Here is a 20,117-nt window from a genome sequence, read left to right as displayed (position 1 = left end):
TTCTGAACAACTTTGTCTTGTCGTATCATTAGATTTTTTCTCTGGTCTTTGAACATTAATATCGTGTCATGCAGCAAAACCACACATACATTTAGTCCAAAATACAGTGACCACAAGAAAACAAATCCTGTGAGTAAAATGCTAGCATACAATTGTAGAAAAAAAAAAGTGATGAATGTGATGTGACTAAGTGTCCTGGGATAAACATGGCCAAGACTTTATAATTACAGCATATGTTTATAGTAGGCACAGTACAGAATCTAGGTGAGGTTTAGAAGTGGATCAGCTGAAAGGATTAAAGAGTACATTTTAATTGTAGATGACTTTGCGTACACTAACCTGTTTCTTCTGAAGGAGGAAATACTCTGAGTGATAAATGTGGTTGTTGATGGGATCCTCCACCCACAGCCACCACGGCTCTCCGACTGAGCCGTGCACCTGAGGGACGGACACATAACCATGAGGGGAAAAAAAAATGTCAGCAATATGGCGGGAGCTGAGGGCATTTCTGCAAAAAGGGTTAGTGTGGCTGCTTGTGTTGTTCTCATGCACAGAAACCGTTCGGCAATCGCTAATGAGCGTTGAGTGAAAACACTATTGTACACATACAGAACCCTATAATGAGTTTGTGGATGATATCCGTCCATTTGGGAAGAATTACAAGCGTCTGGATAAAAAACACTCTTCGAATCCCAGAGTACACGCAGCAAACGGAGTGCTTTGTGTCTGAAGAGGTTTGCAGAGCTGCTGTGTGTACGTTTGCACTGGGATCACAGCTAAGCTTAGGGTGTTCTGTTACAACTCTCCCAAGAGCCAAGCATGCACCGCTAATCAGACACAAGCGTTCATCTTCCTGATTCAGTCATCCTTTCTCAATGGTGCTACAAAGGCCTCCTATTCCAGCTGGGGCTCGACTAAAGCTGCGCACTAATCTGGTCCTAATCCTCTCCTGGGCCTTTCTATCAGTTCCTGCAGTGAGAGTGTGTAAGTCATGTTGAAAATAAGCAGGTATGGATATGGCATGGAGTTAAGTTGTGGTGATTGATTAGACAGATCCATATTGCTTATTATGAAAATTTCAGTCTGCAATTTCACCAGTCTGCCTCAGATTATGCGCTCATGTGGGAGACGGACAGCGCGAGCAGTGTGAATATTCTGGCTTGGAAAATGTCAGAAGAATTTAGAATCTTGACACAAATCCACTTCCAAGTTAACAGACTGTATTCTCAGGGTGAAAATGAAAGCGAGAGAAAGTAAGATCTACGACTATGCTATTAAGAGGTCTGAACGGGTCAGATGGACAGTTTGCAAGTGTGAAAAAGACTCAAGAGACTCTGAACTCACAGGAGAAGTGAAGTCTTGAACAGCTGCTACTTAATGAAGTGTGTTTGTTTTCAAAAGCAACAGACTCGCTGCAGCGGGATTCACACGTACGTCTGGAGTCGGCCATGAGCCGAGAGTTCACTGCGCCACACGGACAGTTCCACGTGCACATGCTGTTCCCTTCGAGTCGCTTTTGCAATAAAAACTATGACATTATGACAGCTAAACGTCCGTCAGCCGTTTCTGGTTAATGCCATTAGAGTTAGAACTAAGTGTTAAGAACACTGAAGAAGTGAAAATGAAAGAGAGTGAAGCAGCAAAAGGTTAGCAACGTGCAAATAAAGCGAGTGCGTTGTGTGATAGGACAACATTCAATCATGGCATTGTGTCACGTTTTACAGAAAGAAACTTTATGAACGTTGTGTAAACTTTTATTGTTCCACTTTATGTTGTGAAACAAATGCACTTCAATTGTTAGAACTTACGGTTTAGTCGCTACAAACACTCATCATTCATCATCTGTTTTTTCTTTTGAAGATGGCAAATAAGACACAGCTTCAGCTCTCTGAGACCCCAGAAAACACAAAGTCCTAATGGATTCTTACAAAACCATGACACCACAGACAAAGGCACTCCTTATCAGTGTATGTAAATTAAAGCATACTTTAATTTATATACTTTACTGTTTTTTTTTGTTTTTTTTTTAATAATTCTTAGATGTTAATAGTGTTATGATTTGTGAAGTCTTGACAAATTTAGAAAGTAATACAATAATTTATAAGACAATAAAAACTTAGGGTTAGGGTTTGGGCTTCCATCTAATCACCTGTACCTCATTCAGTTCAGGGAAATGATCTTGTGTTTGTGATGCAGTCTTACACCGGTCTTTGTGCCGCTATATATTTTATCTAACTAAAAAGGAAATGGTTGTGATGTGATTGATTATCTGGGATTATCAGGTTCCCCCTTAAACTCAGTAGGATAAGCAGTGTAGAGATAGAGGGATGGATCAATAAACAAACAAATAAATAAATAGTATCAAAACTGAAAGTGAAATATAAGACTTCTGAAACAGATAAATGTTATAAAAGTGAAGCAGAGCAGCGAGACTGAATAGAGAAATCGGCATCATGCTTGTGTCCTGCATCGGTGAGGAGGGAGAAATCAGACGGAGGGATAGAAGCAAGGCCCAGATGCTGGCCATCGAGCTGAAGAAAGCTTCTATAAGGTGGAGGAGTCAGACTAGAGCACAAGAACACACACTGGGTCCATCTGGGGCTCACTACCTCTCTCTTTCTCCCTCTCCCTCCCTCCCACTTTTGCCCCCTCTTTTCCCACTCCACAGAACAATAGCAGCAGGTTTCAGCCATTCAAGCCCCTGTGATCTTACACATAGGAGAGGAATGGACAGATTAGGCTTCTCTTAAGCTTCTCTAAGCCAGCGTGCATGTGTGTGTGTGTGTGTGTGTGTGTGTGTGTGTGTTCTTCTAGGTAAATAAGGCACAGTGTAGATTCTGCAACAATTGTGGTGTTTTGGATACGAGTACATGGAGCATCAATCAGTACTGACATGCGATGCATTAAAGAGTGTATTGTTTTAATTACTCTGTAATAGTTATGATCTAACGTTGATGTCATTTTGCTGATGATTCTTAGTTAATCGCTAGAAACTCTCATCATGCATTTCAACAGACATACAAACAGCCAAACCTACCGCATAGCTAATCATTATCAAGTGTGGTATAAAAAATTCTGGTTCACATTAGAGTGTGTGTGTGTGTGTGTGTGTGTGTGTGTACATGGGTTTGAACCTGCAAACCTGTTACAAGGTTTTTGCATCTTTGTGGAATTTAGTCAAAGACACACGTCAAAGACAAAGGAGCCATTATTTTCCATCTGGGCTGTGGTTGCTATAGTTACCTGGTCATTCCACCTGAAGTCGGGGGTGATGGTGAGGCGCACGCGCAGTACGGTTCGTGTGATCGGCTGAATGGTAGCGTCCATCAGAATGGCAGGAAGCTGGTGGACGCACTGCTTCACCTTCAAGCCAATATTCACGTGGTGCAACATGTGACCTGTAGCCAGAAACACAGCAGCTCATTAAGTCTCTCTCTTAGGCTTAGGGTCAGTAATGATCAATTGCATGTTTACGGAGTGTGAAAAAAAGAAAGAAAAATCATTCTTTTGGTTTAAGAGTCACGTGAGTTCAATGTCATTTTCTTTTTTCTATATATGCTCCCAAAAAATGCGTTCTATTTTATCTGCACACTACACAACAGCCCTCAACAAGCAACGAGTGGAACCAGTCACGCAATTTGATAGCCAGCCCTGGGAGTGAATCACTTTCACACATGGTGCTGGTCTAACTAGAGTTCACTTAAAGCGAATCCCAGAGCAACATTTTCAGGTGAAGCTGTGAACACGTCTCACTTCTCAGACTGCAACTCTTTAAAAAAAAAAAAAATTTAGTAGGGCAGTGGGGAAAAAAATCCCCAAGCGCATCCAGATCGTACAAAACGATCGAGCCCACTCACCTATCTCATCTTTGCGCATATCTTTAAGCTTGTCCACAGTGAGATTCTTCTCTTCCAGCCTGGACAGCACAGTGGGAGGCAGCGTGGAGAACTGGCGCAGAGGGTGTGCCCATCCCCACAGCCGCTTATCTATCACCTTGCATAGATTGAGCAGCTTGTAGGTCATGGCTGGCCAGCGCTTCCTCAGCGCGATCTCAAACAGAGCCCTCATGATTCGTGCAGCATTCTAAACACAACACAATAACATAAATGTCAATCTTACGACATACAATATGCAGTTTTATACATAAACCAACAGGGTCCTGAATAAACAGGTCAGAACTGGGGCTCGAGTTAGAATCCTTTATGTGAAACTTTAGTTCTTTAGCAATCCATACCCTACGTTAAAGGTTTATTGTTATAAAGAAAGTTTATATGGAGGTGATCTATAAATAACATCTACAGTCAGATAGAAAGTGTGTGGAATATTTCTGGTCTGACTGATTAGATCGATAAGCCAGGCCAGCTGTTGCATGTACGAGTGTGTGGGTGAGCATATGTGTTGGGAGTCCAGATGTTCATCTGCCACCAAGTTCCTGCTTAAGCTTTTAGCTGTCACTAAATACGATAAGGACGTCAAATCATGGTGTGGTCTTTGGATAAACCTTGGCTAGAAAAGTCACAGATTTTGTATTCAGAACAACAATAACATCTGTATGATGTGCTCGTTTAATGCATCAGAGATCATACAGTTCATAAAATGGTTCAGAGTGAGAAAAAGCTTGCAAAACCTTTTATTATCAGGATTTCTGAGACATTTATAACCGCAACATGGTGACATTTTTAAGCATCCACGTTTTTCACTGTTACTTGAGATTATCTGCATCTGTGTGTGTAATTTGAAAACACTTAACCACACAAAAGTTTATCAAAGAGGTTAAAAAAAACCCTGCGATAAATTTGGTGTGTTTTACTGTACCAGAGCAACTCGCATTTATTTGCAAAAAAATTTTGAATAAAATCTTCAGCGCATTTCGTGAGATGAGAAACAGAAATCATTTTGGGAAATAAGGGCAGATACAGGAAATTCTAATTATCGTTACAGCATTTATTGTGATTATTCATTGTACAGTAATGTCTGTTCAGAAAGTTCAGGCACATGTTAAATGAGGCTGTCTATTTATTACCGAACCTCAACTCACATTTAGAAGCTATTTCATTCTTTAATCTACTACATAGGACTCAAGTTCTTGGCCTCAATGCCTCAAGAAGCTTTCATTTCCTCCCCCAACAAATGTAAATCTTGCCCATGTGAGTGTGGGTGCAACTGCAGGAAGAAACATCAGGGAGAACCTGGATTTAAAATTAGATATGTTTTAGTCAACAGTGACGGCTTTTGCAGGACCTCCGGCAGTTCAGGTGAAATCAGCCGAATTAGGAGCAAAGAGGGAATTTTCTTGAACTATTTCAACTATTCGGCCACATGGAACCGGTTACCGGGGAAAAGAGCTGGAGAGATGGCTACAGCAGAGGATGTGAAGACGTAGAACAGGAAGCAGACATGCTACACAAAGGCCTCTCAATTACTGCTAATGCCTTCATGCAAAGATTTTTGTCAAAACAAATACATTCGGTTCGATCATAGATAACATTAACTGTTTATATAACCTCAATCCTGATGGAGTATAACATGTAGCTAATGTTCAGGCAAAAATGTTAGAGGAGTGTTTATGATGCAAAAATAAAAGGTTTCTGGAAAGATTTGAATGTAAAAGTAATCTGATCTGTAACTGCCGTTAAAGCTTTTGGGTTTAATATCTCAGATAAAATAAAATCACAAAAATTACTCAAGGAAAATATATTGCAAAAGATAATAATCTATCATTCTGATGCTTTGTGTACAATAAGTCAATCAAATCTGTGTCTGTATAAATGGTTTTCTCTTGTGTAGTCGGTGAAGTATGTAGCATTAAAGCATAACTGCTAAAACATTACTCTGACCGAGAACTGATGAGTTTTATTCATTTGTTTGTCTTTAATACAGCCCAAGAGCCAGTCTTTCACAGGGAATCATTCACACGCTCATTTAAACTCTCATACAAATGTCATTCACACACACTCATTCAAACACATTCATTCACACGCTCATTCACACCCTCATTCACACCCTCATTCACACCCTCATTCACACCCTCATTCACACCCTCATTCACACCCTCATTCACACCCTCATTCACACCCTCATTCACACACTCATTCACACACTCATTCACACACTCATTCACACACTCATTCAAATGTTCATTCACAACCTCATTCAAACACGCTCATTCACACGCTCATTCACACGCTCATTCGCACCCTGATTCAAACAGTCATTCACACGCTCATTCACACACATACAAATGTCATTCACACACTCATTCACACACATACAAATGTCATTCACACACTCATTCACACACATACAAATGTCATTCACACACTCATTCACACACATACAAATGTCATTCACACGCTCATTTACACGCTCATTCACACGCTCATTCACACATACAAATGTCATTCACACGCTCATTCACACACATACAAATGTCATTCACACGCTCATTCACACTCTCATTCACACACATACAAATGTCAGTCACACGCTCATTCACACGCTCATTCACACGCTCATTCACACGCTCATTCACACGCTCATTCACACGCTCATTCACACACATACAAATGTAATTCACACCATCATTCAAACGTTCATTTGGATGCTCATTTGGATGCTAATTCAAATGCTCATTCACACTTTCATTTGGATGCTCACTCACACACCCAAACGCTCATTTGGATGTTCACATAAAGCTATCAATCAGACTATTGTGATGAATATAAACATGTGAAATGTGTGTAAAACAGAATAAAAACAGTTAAGAGTTAACATTTACTTTGAGTTAATCAAAAGTAAATACAGAGTTGATCAAAATAATACACTCTAGATGCTGTTCAGTTTTTGTCCTAAGTTTCAGGGATGCAAAGTAAATATACTATGTCATCTGTCTCCAGCTGTGTGTGTGTGTGTGTGTGTGTGTGTGTGTTACCTGAGCCACATAAGACAGGTCAGAGATAAGGGAGAAGCTGTCCACCTCGCCGCGTCCGATGTAGGTCTGCAGCAGTATGTTGATCTTGCCGTAGCCGTTCTCTACTCCTCCAGCTGCTGGCAGTTCACAAAAGGAACACAACATCTGCTCCAGTTCCTCCAGCTCCTCGTCGCGTACCTGCGCGCAGCAAGGCCGTTAGCCACAACACTTCACATGATTTTACGTGAAGGCACATATGGCATGAAAGCCTAAGAGTGAAGGCTGTACTTCAGACACGTTCGCTTAAATCAGGTCCGTCCAGCTGTAAGTGCAATGTGGCCTCTTACCTTAACCTGCTCAAATTCTTCTGCTTTAGAGACAATACTCAGAATGTCAGCTTCGGTTTTCTGAGCACTGAACAGCTCATTGAATGTCTGTGAAACAACAAATCAAGGTTTCGATTAACATTAACACAATAACATTAAAAGTCCACTACCAACACGTCTTGTCCTTATTGTTAGCAACTTCGATTCTTCACATACACTTAAAATATACTTCAAACATAAAGGAAGCAATTGAAGAAAAACTATTTTGTATATTTGACCTTGCCTATTAAAATGAAATTTCATTTAATTTAAGAAATTAAATTTCATTTCAATCCTAAAAACAGTCAACCACTCGTTCTTGAGACAGCCAGGAAATGGCTCATGAGTTCTTGAACATTGATGTGTGTTTAATCCAGATTCTAATGATATTTCAGCTTATAACACTTGCTTTAACTTATACTGAGATGTATAACATCTCATTAATTGTGTATGGAAACGTAAATGAAAAATTACCATTGAAAAGAAAAAAAAAAAAGACTACGCAAAGATTACTGGTGCCTCTGGTAAGCGCAAATAATCAAGCCTAGCATTTTGTAAACTGACGAGTGCATTATTTACCTTGATTATACACCGATTAGAGCATTATCTGTTTAACAAGTGTGCTTTAAAAGCTACACAGCTACCAGTGCTTCTTAATAGACCTGCTGGACAGTGCATTGCGTTACTACACGGCCATCTTTTGTCAAGCGACTTGTTTCCTGTAAGTAAACACATGATGAAGAGGATGTGGATAAACCGTGCAATTTAACACTGTACCTCAATTGTGTTATACTTTATGTAGAAGTGGCTAGCTGTTCTGCCAAGGTCTGTAGAAGCAAAATAACCGGTCCTCTCATCAAAACGGATCATCCGAGCTTTATCCAGCTTCCGGCCAGCTTCGACTACTAGCTCTTTCCTGTAGAGCTCCAGCCCTGGATCCATCTATAAAAGAGTTAAATGTTCAGTACTCGGAGGGAATCCAGTGGGAACGATTGTACAGCGAACTACAGCACTGACAGAGTCTTGGTAGAAGTCAGAATATCAAGAAAGCGCAGAGAGAAACCATTAAGAGCTGCCAGTTAATAAACAGGAAGAGAGGAGCACTGCAGTAGACCCAGGTGAATATGAGGAAGGTAATGATGTGTACCTGGTAGGCCTTGTGGTTGATACCATAAACAAGCGGATTGGCTCTCATTCGTACATAGAGGTAGGTGTAGCTCAACCACTTGATGGCTTCTTCAACGTTGGTCACAGTTCCCAAAGCCACCTGATAGGTATGTGTGGTAAAACATATGCATAAGTGAATACAGTCATTACATACAGATATAACATGGGAGAGTAAAGCATATTAACCAGCCAGTAACATGCAGAGTAGAGATTTCCACTTCATTTCTTCTATAAAGGGAACCACAGAATGCTGTAGCTTATTGTTCAATTGCACCACCTGCTGGACATTTAGAACAGTTTTAGAGCTTAGATATTTTTATTCCTTTTAGATGATGCTGCCATCATGTGGGAAAATGTGGAATTTTGCTATAGAGATAACTACATACAGGTTTAGTGGACATTACTTACAGGCTTGTTTTTAGGCTTATTAAGGTGTGAATTAAACCAACTGAATTTAAGTTATCAATGAAACATGCTAACAATTACAAGATCCTCAATAACAATCACATTGATTATGTTTTACGGGTTCTGATTCCCACCGCTGTAATAAAAAATAATCATGGACCCCCTGGGACCCTACTAATTGAACTACTGAATGAAACTCCAGGACAGTTTGACATTCTTAGTTCTGAATCAAAATGTCCATCAGATGATATCTAGCTTTGTTGTGGTATATTTCTTTCCTTTTAATTGGGAATGAGAATTGATTGTGTACCTCAGCATTAAGGTTATCAGCCAGACTGGCATGAAACTGACTCTCGATGGGGTTCTGCTGTGTGAGGAGGGTGAGGTAGTGGCTTAGCTTGTCGTGTGTGGTGAGGATGGTGCCCTCTCCATATTTATCAAACTGAGGACGTCCAGCTCGCCCAAAAATCTGCATCACGTCCAGGATGCCCAGATCAACCATAGCACCCCTCTTTGCATTGTAGATCTGTGTGCCCTGTAGCAAACAAATACACACAGAATGTCAGTGAGAGAGAGAGAGAGAGAGAGAGAGAGATCTGCTTGGATTTGTTTTAAAAATATTTCAGTTGGGTTAAATTCAGTGATATTTTTTACCTTAATGATGACTGCATGAGCGGGCAGGTTGACACCCCAAGCTAGAGTGGCTGTGCACACCAGGACCTTAAGGTAGCCTCTGGAGAACATATTCTCCATGAGAGTCCGGTCCTGCCTCAGCATCCCAGCATGGTGGATCCCAAATCCTTCTGGAAACATCTCCTTCATCTGTTTATTCCGTGAGCGCTGCACCTGTACAGTTCACACACACACAAATTTATCCAGGTGGAGTATACTGGCTATGTTGCCATGTACCTCACAAAAACATTATATAATCCCTTACATTTTTAAAAAAAAAAAACATTTTATATCCGGTTTACTTAAATAGTTCAAACCAACTACATGGACAGGGCAAAGTGTCAAACAGTGTACTGAATCTACTCATTTTAAAGTAACCTATTGGGATTGTTTTTTCCAGATGTTTTTGAAACACAAAACATACATTTCCACATCCAGTAGTAAGATCACCATGCTGCTTGTAACATGTTCATGTGAACTAGTACCAAGTATCCCCACACACAGGATGCATTAATGAGCGAGGTGATTGAGATGTGTGTTGTGTTGACTGGCAGCACGAGTCATGACCTCTGCAGACAGTAATGGCCTCTCCATCAAAAGGTTTTTATCTCCTTCTGCCTCACTCTAAATAGAGGTCAATGGCTACCAGGCCCCATTGGCTTTCAAAGGAAAAAAAATGCAGACAGAATACGTCTCTCCTTCTTCATCAGCTCACACACAGAATACCAAATAATCCAGACCTGTAAGAGGACAATCTGGCTGCACTCGCGTGTCTGTGTGCATTCATGCACCTAGTGTGTGTCTCTGTGTTTTCCTCAGCCTCACCAAAATGTTCTGTGAGGGGTTGCTGCAACAGTTATTTCTCTCCCTCCTTTAATGAGGACTGTTCCCTATTCCTCAAGGATATGGCCCTTCCTGATAATCAATGCACTGATCCACCCTCAATCAAAAAGCTGTCTGTAATGAGCTGCTCCTTGCCATTGGGGAGTCAAGCGTTTTATTTCTGCTTTTTAATGAAAGGTTCCACGGTGCCATTCACACTATTTTCTCTCCTTTAAAGCTCTGACCGCTAGCAGAGCACCGATTCTTGCTTCTGTTTTAGGTTCGTTAATTAATTGCTAAATTGTAAGATGTTTATCCTGGTTACGGATTCTCCTTTACTTTTGTTGCTTACTTGTTGGACGTTTTGTTTTCTAACAAGTCTGTCTCTCAGGACCTGTTTATTTGCCTGTATCTTTATCCCCAGGCTCCTTCCTACAGCGTAACGAGAGTGCTTCATTCTGCTTTCAATTGGCCTTAGACACAGTCAAGGCACTGCAGAGAAGAACATACCCAATGAACATAAACACAGTGGGACAATTGCAGCTCAGGAAAGCTCACCCCTAGTCCAAAGGCACTCCTTCCTTACAGATGTGCGCATGTTATCGTCAGGGAAAAACATAAACCACTAATTATAGAAAAAAAATATTCACAAATCGTACATTTACTTAATTTATCTGCACACGTCTCGTTCACACAGTCTTACAAACTATCCAGTCAGCCGATCATGTGGCAGTGCAATGAGTATATGCAATTGATCATGCCATTGATGCATATAGCAGATGTGCTGGTTTTTTTTTTGTTTTTTTTGCGAAGTCTTTTTATTGCAAACAAAGTCAAATAACAATACAGAATCCCACTTTAGTTTTACATGAAAAAGGAAAGTAAAAAGTAAAAGTATTAAAACAATAACAATAATGGAAAGATGTGTTGGTTAATATTTAAGCATCTATGGTTTAACTGAACGGCACAGAAACATCTAGTGAGCAGCAGTTTTGCAGTACAGAAACACCTTTTTGATGAGAGGGGTGAAAAAAAATGTCTGGTTCAAGCTGATAGGAAAGCTACGGTGACTAAAGTACAACTACTTAACTATTCTTTCTGAACATGGTGAGCAGATAAGCATCTCAAGAACAGGAATGTGAGTGAGCACCGGCTCAGCCAAGCTTCAACAGCATGAATATATAGAGCCAACATGCCATATGTCAAGAGCTCAGGCTGGGAGGGGCAGTGTAATGGTGTGGGGAATGTTTTCTTGGCACACAATAGGCTCAATAATACTAAATGAGGATTGTTTGGACACCACATGCTATCTGAGTATTGCCTGCTGATCAGATGTATCCCTTTTTGTTAACAATGTACACACTGTACAACATCTATGTCAAGCATGACAATGTGCCGTTTTAGAAAACACACGGTATTGTGCTCAAACTGGCTCCATGAGCATGACAACATGTTCAGGGTACTCGATTGACCTGCCCAGTCACTAGCTCTGAATCCTATAGCGTACCACTGGGTTGTGTAAAAACAGGAGATTCACAGCATGAATGTGCAGCTGACAAATCTGCAGCAATTATTTGAGGTAATGGACCATAATCTCAAATGAATATTTCCAACACCTTGTGGAAGGAATATAAGGGGTTCCTATAATCTGACTGGTGAGTGGAGCATAGACATGAATAGGAGAAACAAGGATTTCCAGCATGCATCCATTTAATCAGAGAGACTTAAATAAGTGATTTGTGGCCTTATGCTAGTACAAATAGTTTACAGAATGAAATTAGTACAGCAAAAGAAACAAATAAAACATTAGATATGTGATGATGGGTCTCCTTGATCTATACTTATATTAAACAATGAATATTCATCATATGAAATTGTTGGTGTACCACTTGTCTAATGCAAGAAAAGCCATCAATCAACACATTATTTAAAGCTTTGCTGATGAGATCCTTTTTTTTTTTTTTTTTTTTTTAGTTTTCTAGCCACTTCTGTCTTCAAAGCTGAATGTCTTTCTCAAAGCTAAACATGAAAGGACTAATGTATATCGGTTTGTTTAGGCACATTCAACCCATGTCAAGCTTGTTCACTCAAGCTGTCCATTATAAAATATGATGTGAATGTATGTGAGGAACACAAATCAGACACAGCCCCTAAAGGAAAGAGGCTGAATGGGCATCAAAGTCAAAATGGGCCTAGTCTAAAAGCTCAAGCCTCAAGTCTATTTTCTTATGTCTTATGCCTCTAAACTCTATTTCCTTATGTCTTATTGTTCCAGAGAACAGAAGGCATGCTAGCTAAGAAACTGCTTTTAATTCATTTGCATCAAATCTGTCAGTGGTTGCCCTATCATAAATAATTTTTTTGACTGTTTAGTCACTTGTATGCCAACCAGATTTTCAAAGGTTTTCATGAACAAAGATGAATAGCCTTTCTCTAAACACATTTTCTGTGCCAGAATTGTGGTAGAATGACATTACAAAGTCGTGAACTGCAACATTATATACATTACCATACATTAGCATAATATTCATACAAGGACATCAATTTTTGAATGAAATTTGAATTAGAATTGCCATCTGTCTGTCTGTGAGGCTTTCTAGGTTGCTGTCAACATTCAGCTGGTATGGATAGGTAGAAGGCAGGGGCTGCACACTCTAATTGAAATGCTTAAGATAAGGTTTACTTTGAGGTGTCAGGGAGCATTAAGGCTATGTTATGGGATCCTCAGTTGAAGTGAGGCAGGGACAACCTCCTCTATTCACAGGCTGGATTCAAGGTGGCAGCGCATCAGCTCTGTGATCAAGCCTGATTACTGTTTGCCGTAGAGAGATCATCTCCCTATGCATTACGCCGGGGCAGAACAGTCCGCAGCAGACACCGCTGATTACCTGTTCCGCAGGATAGAGCGGAGACGACACCAACTACACACAGGGACACTACAAAGGCACAGAGCATATCTGGTGTTCGGCACCATCGAGGCGCAGCCTGCATCACAACAGCCTCCTTCAACACCATCCTTCTGACTTCTAATCAATCTGAATAAAAGAATTCACACACCAAAGAACTCATCTCATTCTTAAATTGGTGGCGAGAAAGCAGTTCAGCACTGATTTGGGGACTTCTGATAGTCATAATATTTCTACTGATGGCTTGACAGAGTCATTAACATTGCATGAGAGGAGTGGGTGAGCATAAAGGGCTGCCATTCAAACTCTCTCTCTCTCTCTCTCTCTCTCTCTCTTTCTTTCAGGAGCTACATAATGTTGACTTTATTGTTCTAAGTATTTATACTTATGTTCCTTGTGACTCATTTTTCCATTGTTTCATCCTCAAAAAAAAAAATAAATCACAAAATAATTTCAAATGCCTTCATAAACAATATAGACATGCTCAGACAACAGACATTAGACACAGACGTAGGACAGATCTGAAAAAGTGTAACTTTGTTAGCTAAGGTTACGATAGTAAAATTCAAATCTGGCCTCAAACCTGTTGAATTGAATACAGAAGTTGATGTAAAGACTTGTTCGGTCTGGTCTTGATCCTGACTATGACTTGATCCTGACTCAGCCTTGGGCCCAATTTTGACTTGTATCTCTTTAATATTCGCTCTTTACTCGGGCTTGGCTAGTCCTGGTACTGGACTCGGCAACTACTGTCTTGACTACAGCTCTGGTTCTTAGGAACAGAAAAAAAGCTACAGAACATTTTTCAGTGTTTAAAAAGAACATTAGAGCAACTCATTGTCCATTTCAGACTAAACCATTCTGGACAAGAATAGAACTCAACTAGATGCCAGGAAATCAGCAGTTTCTGAAATACTCAAACCAGCCCAACTGGCACCAACCATGGCATGGTCCAAGCGCCAGAAAGCACATTTTTCTCCATTCTGATGTTTAATTCCTTGACCTGTATCTGCACGATGTTATGCAATGTGCTGCTGACACATGATTGACTGATTATATAACTGTAAATAAACTGTAAAAAAAAAAAAAGGTATCAGTAACAGTAACAGTACAGGTGTACAGTACAGGTTTCTCTAATAAAGTGACTGGTGAGTGTAATTATTGAAAGAAAAATCGTTTATACTATTCACAAAACTATTCACACTCAGTTAGTTAATCAACAAAGCCTAGACAAGGTGAAGAGTTGTTGTTTGTGAGGAGTTTCTCACATTTGGGTCATGCTTTAGTCTCTGGAAGCTGTAGAGACGAGAATGTATCTCACCTCGACAACAGCCGATAAAGACTCAGGTGGTGATGTAAAAATAGATGTAAAAAACTCCAGGCTATATAAATTAATGAGCTAAATCCTGTACTACAGACCCGTCCCAGGCAGCGGGGGGCTGAGCGAATGGCCTGAAACTGACAGGCGTGTTTGAGTACAGAGCGACTTGTGCATCAGAGAGGAAGACTCTCAGCCTGTCGACAGCACCTGCCGTTTCCTCCATCCATTAAAAAATCTCCATCAGATCTCCACCCGAGCAGTCCAGAGAAGACAGCAGGCCCGGCTTTCATCCACATCAACGCGTGTTCATTACCGCAAAAAACAAGATGCTGTTTCAAAAAGCCCATCCTTTTCTAGGGAAGAGTGAGTCACTACTGCTGGAAAGACATCTTCTAACTAGCTCACCCCAAAGCCGTCTCTCTGTATCAATCACATTTAACTACACAAAGTGAGACAGAAAAAAAAATACATGTAGACCTTTCTGATATAAACTGTCCTGTTTAGTTGTTTTGACTACTACAGCTTTGAACATAGCCTTCACTACCAAACTGGCTGCAGAAACAGAATCTGAGCACTAGATGTCTCCTGTCCTCCATCTTTGGACAGATGAACAGAAGGCTTGGACTGAGTGCATGAGTGAGTGAGTGCTGAGAGACATGACTGGGGCAGAGGGCTGAAAGCCAGGGCTTTAGTCCAGGAAGGCGACTGCTGAATTAGCGATCAGGAAGGCTACTGTAGAACAGGCAGGAAACACAGTCTGGCTTTGAGCAGGGTTGCGGTCATGCTTGCCAGATCAGCCAGGTCCCTGAGAGAGGGGCAAATTGGGGGCACGTTTTTTCAACCCCCTCCCAATTGTAGCCCTCTTTTTCGGGCTTCATGCCCACAACACGCAGCGCAGGCTCATCCTCCCTGTCACCGGATCAATGACCCTGCTGTAAGCTGCATTTCTAGTGTAACCTACACACTCCTTTTTGCCAGAACAAGGTCCCTTTAACAGGCTTTAGTGATTCCAAACAGCTCAAGGGGGAGCAGGAGCATGTGCAGCACAGAGGAAACTTGTGTAGGGGGCAATTTTCACCTGCGACAAAATGTGGTCTGCTCTCGTACAGAGGATTCAATGCTCTACACAAAGCATGTAACTGCAGGCTACAGCGATGGTACGAACACCAGCCACAGCTCTGCTGCTTCACAACTACCTCATTCTGTCTTGCTATATAACTGCAGCCAAACTCCAGATATAAGCAGTGTTGTGGCATATGCAGTACGTTAGCGATAATAGGTCGCTGTGTGCTAAGGAGAATAAATGGGGTAGGAGTCGTGGCAGAGACTCGACCTGGAATCCCCATCCATCATTTCTATTTATAGACTCAAGTCCTTCAAGCGGCTCGTGCTCAGGATCCTGTACAGACTCCTGTCCAGCGCCGGGTGAAGAAATGAAACTACTCATCAAGCATGTGCACTTTGACTGTATATACTTATTTCTACACTTATACATTTATATTACTTTAAGCTTTGGAAATTTAGTAGATGTTTTTTTCCTGTGTAAGCAGTGGAGAACGCAATGATGCAAAGCCTTCAGAGGAGCTTCAAGGATGCGTTTTTCCCCCCCAAGAACCAAAGTTTAATCACGAACAGGAAATACAATTTCAAAATAAGAGTGTGGTTATTCATGCATTTCATGTTATGATAACTAGTCTCATGGTGTTAACTGGCTACGCTGTCTGGATGGGAGAGACAGCATTTTCCTCTGAGTGAGCTACGCTGTGCTATGATGCAGCATGGGCAACAGTCTGAGAAGATGCATTCGGCTGACTTCATGTGTCTTCGGAGGTCTTACACTTCCTCTTCCATGGAAGACTGTGAAGAGATGACTGAGGAAAAGGAACTGGCAGGTAACAAAATTGTCTCAGTCTAATCACCTAATTGTTTTAGAAAGCTATTTTAAGAACATCTTCTCCATAATCTTTTACACAGTCAGTACTAAGCTGAAAAAGAGAGCGCTCCTTCTGCGAGGAAGGGAAAAGTGCTGAATTGGAGGAAAAAAGGTATAGGTCTGGTCAGCAAGACCATGTTTTTTTTCTGCTCCTTTTTATCTGTTATGTATGATAACATGGTTTACACATCCCAGGAGTTTCAGTGTGGTCTGCACCCCTTACAAAGAGAAACACAGGCTGTTGTAGCATGATTTAGGGCAAGGGAGTTGATATGAGATGGGAACCCCTGTTGTAAGAGGGGAAAAAAAAAATCAGGTCGAAAAATGAACAGGTAGACAGAGATAGATGAACGTACATTTTATAATCAGTACATTGAAAATGTCAGCAGTAAGGTAAAAGTCTGATCATACACTGTGACTAACCGTGGCACTGTAACAATCCTAATTCAAACCTAATCAAATGCATAAACAATAAATGCCAGTGCAGATAACACACTTAATACAAACAAATGCTGTCCTAGATACTGTCTGGAGAGATAGTACTTAAATCCTCTGTGGAGGAGAATAATTAGATAGACTTATTAATCAGACTATTTACTGTATTGGGGGCTGTGGGTTACCTGTTGTTTAAATATAGATATATTTCTCTTAGGCAACATCTTTCTCTTCCTTTCTCACTATCTATCTCTTTCTCTCTATCTAGTCCTCTCTCTCTCCCCATCCCTCATTTTAGCATGCACTTAAACGCCCATGCACATCCCCACTCAATTAGAAACTTTTGCTATTTAACAGAGAGTGCTCTGCATAGACAGCAGTGTGATAAACCGCCATTATTACTGCTATATCCCACTATCACTTATTCAAGTGAGTGCATTAAGATATTTAAGCCTGATTGACAGCCTCTTCAAGCTAAGTGATTGAACAAATTAATGAACAGCGTGAGGGAGATATGTAGTGGGCTCACTTCTAACTTTTAAAGCAGAATAAATAGGGCCAAATTATATAATTGACCTCCCAGGTGCTGTATTTGTAGCGCCCATGTATATAGAGGATTAAAAACAGATATAAATATTAATGCAGGGAAATATCGGAGGATAAGCTCTGCTCAGATAGGCTCAACCGTGTGATTGAGGCCAGCGTAGGCCGGAGCTATGAGTCGACCAAAGGGTTTAAAATCTGTCTCAACCTTTATGAACCTCTACAGCAACCTTCTATAGCATGAAAAGCTTAACACGTCCACAGAAACACCTATAACCCAATACACATCTTACAGAATCACCTGGACTCCTAAATCATCACTTTGTCAACACTAATGTCGATCATAACCACAGCTTTCCCGAACGAGGACGTGGCATATGACGACATATTTCAACAAACGTATACACGTATAAAGTTAGAAGTTAATCGTGTTTGTTGTAAGGAAACCCTAACCTTGCTGCTCTGGCTCTGAGTTCAGTAGTAGAAATGAGAGCGATGAGATGCATTGCGTTTATTTATACCGGGCTCATATAAATAGAAAGCGGATTAGAGAAGACGCTGAAAGAAGCATTTATCTTGGCAAAGCCCCTGGGATCAAGGTAAAGGTTATTAAATGCATCACTCTGCCTTGTGCTGGGAGATTTAAATATAAAGTTAGTGTGTGACTCTCTCTCCTGAGAGAAACAACTCCACCCCTGAGTAAGTATACATCCCAGATCTTATCTCACACACACACACAACACCACATCACACCACACCACAGAGAGAAAGAAAGAGAGAGAGAGAGAGAGAGAGAGAGTGATTCAGAACTATTGGCACCCTATGTTTTAAAAGGTTAAGAGAGCATGTTTTTGTGGTTAATTAGCTTCATCTCACACACACACACACACACAAAAAAGAGAAAATTCTAACCTTTCATTAAAAATGCCTTCTACTAAAGAAAACAAGAAAACAAGTAATCGTGAAAACAAAACCCTTCTGTCAAAAATATAATTATTGGCACCCCTGCCTTTCAGTGCTATTAACTATACAGTAAGCAACATTACAGTAATGAAACTGGAAAACCCAGAGCAACGAGTCAGAGACTTTTCAATACAGAATCTCTCCAGATCCACCACAGTGCTCTCTTGTAGACTGTCATTCAGCTCACAGGATTTCTGTGGGGTTTACATCAAGAGTTAAAAGCTTGGTTTTTTGTTGCTTCTTGGAGGAGGTGGCACAGTTTTCATTTAAGAGGCCGTTTGTAAGAAAAACAGCCTTACATCCTCACAGATCTTCCACCATACGTAAAAATGGGGCTTGGGTTCTTTTCAATAGAACTATTCTTCATTTAATACAAAACCTTCAGTGTTTGCTGGCAAAAAGCTCTACTTTTGTCTCATCTGAGCAGAGAACCTGGTTCCAGTTAAAGTTTCAGTTGCATCCAGAAAACTCCAGGTGCTTCTGTTTGTAGGCTTTTTTAATGTCTTTAGTGCAGTTTGTTGGCATAAACATGAGATCTAATTGTAGATTTATTGACCTGAAAATGCTTCTGCAACACTCTAAACATGATCCTTGGGAAGCTTCACTACAGCTCTGGTTGTTTTAAACTTCTCAGGCATTGCACATTACAGTGGATCTGGTCATTGTCATTGGTGTTTCTGTCCTCATATTTGTGGAAGCAGGAAGTCCAAAACACTACAGTGGAAAATCTACATCTAAACCAGGGGTCGGCAACCCGCGGCTCCGGAGCCGCAAGTGGCTCTTTTATCCCTCTGCTGCGGCTCCCTGTAGATTTTGAAAATAAATATTTAAATTTAAATTTATTTTCTTTTAGTTAGTTAGTCTTTAAAAAAATGTCATTCTAAATTCTAAGATTATGATGCTCTTGTAAAATAAAAAAAAAGTGTTTTATTTGTTTGTCGCTCAAAATATGCATCATAACTGCCGACTTGCGAAATCCGACACACAGAAGCAGACGCATTTTTGGTTTGCTGCAGCCGGCAAGGGGGGGGCACGGTGACTTAGTGGTTAGCATGTTCGCCTCACACCTCCAGGGTTGGGGGTTCGATTCCCGCCTCTGCCTTGTGTGTGTGGAGTTTGCATGTTCTCCCTGTGCCTCGGGGGTTTCCTCCGGGTACTCCGGTTTCCTCCCCCGGTCCAAAGACATGCATGGTAGGTTGATTGGCATCTCTGGAAAATTGTCCGTAGTGTGTGATTGTGTGAGTGAATGAGTGTGTGTGTGTGTGTGCCCTGTGATGGGTTGGCACTCCATCCAGGGTGTATCCTGCCTTGATGCCCAATGACGTCTGAGATAGTTCGGATAAGCGGTAGATGATGAGTGAGAGAGTGAGTGAGTGCAGCCGGCAAGTTGAAGTTTTGATGTCATGAATACGAAGAGGACTCAATTAAACATTGAACATTTTATTTGAAAGTAACCTTCGACCCAGTGTCTTTTTTGTTAAGGTTAGTTTCAATTGTTCAAAATATTTTTGTTTGCTTGCAGAAATAAAATTTCATTTACTCGGTAGCAGGTCACTGATTTCATAAATGAACACTACTTTCCATAATGGTAAAAAACGATATATGCAGTGTTATCTTCATTTTAGATGTCAAATGGGTTTTGTGGCTCCCTCTGTTTTTTTTTCTGTGGGAAACA

The 20,117-nt window shown here is 40.8% G+C and overlaps 1 protein-coding gene across 2 annotated transcripts in view; it reads right to left on the bottom strand.

The window, feature by feature from the left end:
* ascc3 (activating signal cointegrator 1 complex subunit 3) overlaps window positions 1–20,117 on the bottom strand; it is a 147,728-nt gene that overhangs the window by 30,289 nt on the left and 97,322 nt on the right. For both annotated transcript variants that reach the window (XM_060870035.1, XM_060870036.1), the window contains exons 15-23: window positions 9,502–9,693; window positions 9,158–9,382; window positions 8,423–8,542; window positions 8,053–8,217; window positions 7,258–7,344; window positions 6,932–7,108; window positions 3,858–4,083; window positions 3,244–3,398; window positions 340–438 (exon numbers count right to left, since the gene is read on the bottom strand). In XM_060870035.1, the coding sequence (XP_060726018.1) occupies window positions 340–438; window positions 3,244–3,398; window positions 3,858–4,083; window positions 6,932–7,108; window positions 7,258–7,344; window positions 8,053–8,217; window positions 8,423–8,542; window positions 9,158–9,382; window positions 9,502–9,693 (1,446 nt within the window). The remainder of the gene's footprint in view (window positions 1–339; window positions 439–3,243; window positions 3,399–3,857; window positions 4,084–6,931; window positions 7,109–7,257; window positions 7,345–8,052; window positions 8,218–8,422; window positions 8,543–9,157; window positions 9,383–9,501; window positions 9,694–20,117) is intronic.

This window comes from Tachysurus vachellii, chromosome 5 (genome assembly GCF_030014155.1).
Source record: "Tachysurus vachellii isolate PV-2020 chromosome 5, HZAU_Pvac_v1, whole genome shotgun sequence".
Lineage (NCBI taxonomy): Eukaryota > Metazoa > Chordata > Actinopteri > Siluriformes > Bagridae > Tachysurus > Tachysurus vachellii.
The sequence above is the reverse complement of the archived record's forward strand: the minus strand, read 5'-3'. Positions and strand labels throughout refer to the sequence as shown.